Source organism: Populus euphratica, unplaced genomic scaffold (assembly GCF_000495115.2).
Source record: "Populus euphratica unplaced genomic scaffold, PopEup_1.0 scaffold1480.1, whole genome shotgun sequence".
Lineage (NCBI taxonomy): Eukaryota > Viridiplantae > Streptophyta > Magnoliopsida > Malpighiales > Salicaceae > Populus > Populus euphratica.
The window spans coordinates 43,040-44,268 of NW_011501333.1; the positions used below are offsets into that span (position 1 = coordinate 43,040).

The following is a 1,229-nucleotide window of genomic DNA, read 5'->3' on the forward strand; positions in this document are numbered from 1 at the left end:
GCGGGCGGCCGGTGGTTGGTGGCTGGTGGCTGGTCGGTTGGTGGCTGGGCGGTGACAACTGGTGGCTACCTTCTTTAACCTTCTGGATTGAGTTTATTTCAACAAAATGGAACCCTACTAAAAAAAAATTGTATACAGTTGTAAGATGTTAGGAAAAAAAACCTGTAACATCTGTTTCAAGCTGTGAAAGAAGGCATCTTAAACTGGTTAAAGAAAGAGTTGGTGGATTTTGTATGGTCTGCTTTATTGCCTTGAAATTCCTATTCACTGCGCCATGTTAAGGGATTAAAATGATATTCCAGTGGTGCAATGGAGTCTACTTTTTTATGTTTACGGCTTTTAATCAGCATAGGTAACCTGGACAGTTGAAATTTCTATGGTGCTGCTAATCTATTTAGTTGGTAAACCAAAATAGTTTTCTTTTTGACATTTCCACTTCAAGTTATTTGAGGGTAAAATCTTAAAACCAAATTTGCTCTATCATTTGGCAGGTACTTTCCTGATGGCATTGATATTTACTTTGAAAATGTTGGTGGAAAAATGCTTGATGCAGTACTACTCAACATGAGGGTCCGTGGGCGAATTTCTGTTTGTGGAATGGTCTCACAATACAATCTCGTGCAGTTCGAAGGTGATCATAACTTGATGCATCTTGTGCCGCAACGCATTCATATGGATGGGTTCGTGGTCTATGATTTCTTTCACCTGTTCCCAAAATATCTAGACATAGTTTTGCCTTATATCAAACAAGGAAAGATTTTGTATGTGGAAGACATAGCAGAAGGCCTTGAAGGTACTCCGGCAGCTCTAACTGGACTCTTCGCCAGCCGCAATATTGGAAAACAAGTGGTTGCAGTTTCTCGTGAATGACTTTTTTAACACCTGCATTTTACTTCGATCATGTTCATTGCTGTTTGTCGAAGCATTATTCCTATTGCCATGTGTTATATATTCCTAAACATTTACAATACTTGCATCTGGGAGGTTTCCATTCATGCTCAACCCTTGCTCTATAGAAACCATGCTCAATCTTCAACAAGAACATCAGATGGTAACTCAGAACGACGGTTCACTTGGACACAAATTCTTGGAGATTGAAGTCTTCAATTCTTGGAGATTGAAGTCTTCCACTTGAAGGAGTTAATAATTTTAACATTAAATATTAGTTCCAAGGCTTCAATATGATTGATGATACGGGATAATAAATAATAAAAATAAAAATAAAAAAA

The 1,229-nt window shown here is 38.1% G+C and overlaps 1 protein-coding gene across 1 annotated transcript; it reads left to right on the top strand.

The window, feature by feature from the left end:
* The first annotated feature begins 290 nt into the window (after positions 1 to 290).
* Positions 291 to 870, top strand: LOC105117709 (2-alkenal reductase (NADP(+)-dependent)-like). The gene is made up of 2 exons (XM_011015460.1): positions 291 to 352; positions 492 to 870. Exons 1-2 carry the CDS (start codon positions 291 to 293, stop codon positions 868 to 870), a joined length of 441 nt encoding a protein of 146 aa, XP_011013762.1.
* Positions 871 to 1,229: the final 359 nt, after the last annotated feature.

What these genes read in the sequence shown, in the direction of transcription:
- LOC105117709 (XM_011015460.1), top strand. Translation starts at nt 291, where the DNA reads ATGATATTCCAGTGGTGCAATGGAGTCTACTTTTTTATGTTTACGGCT. An exon ending in ACGGCTTTTAATCAGCATAG is followed by an intron (nt 353 to 491) that starts GTAACCTGGACA and finishes ATCATTTGGCAG; the next exon opens with GTACTTTCCTGATGGCATTG.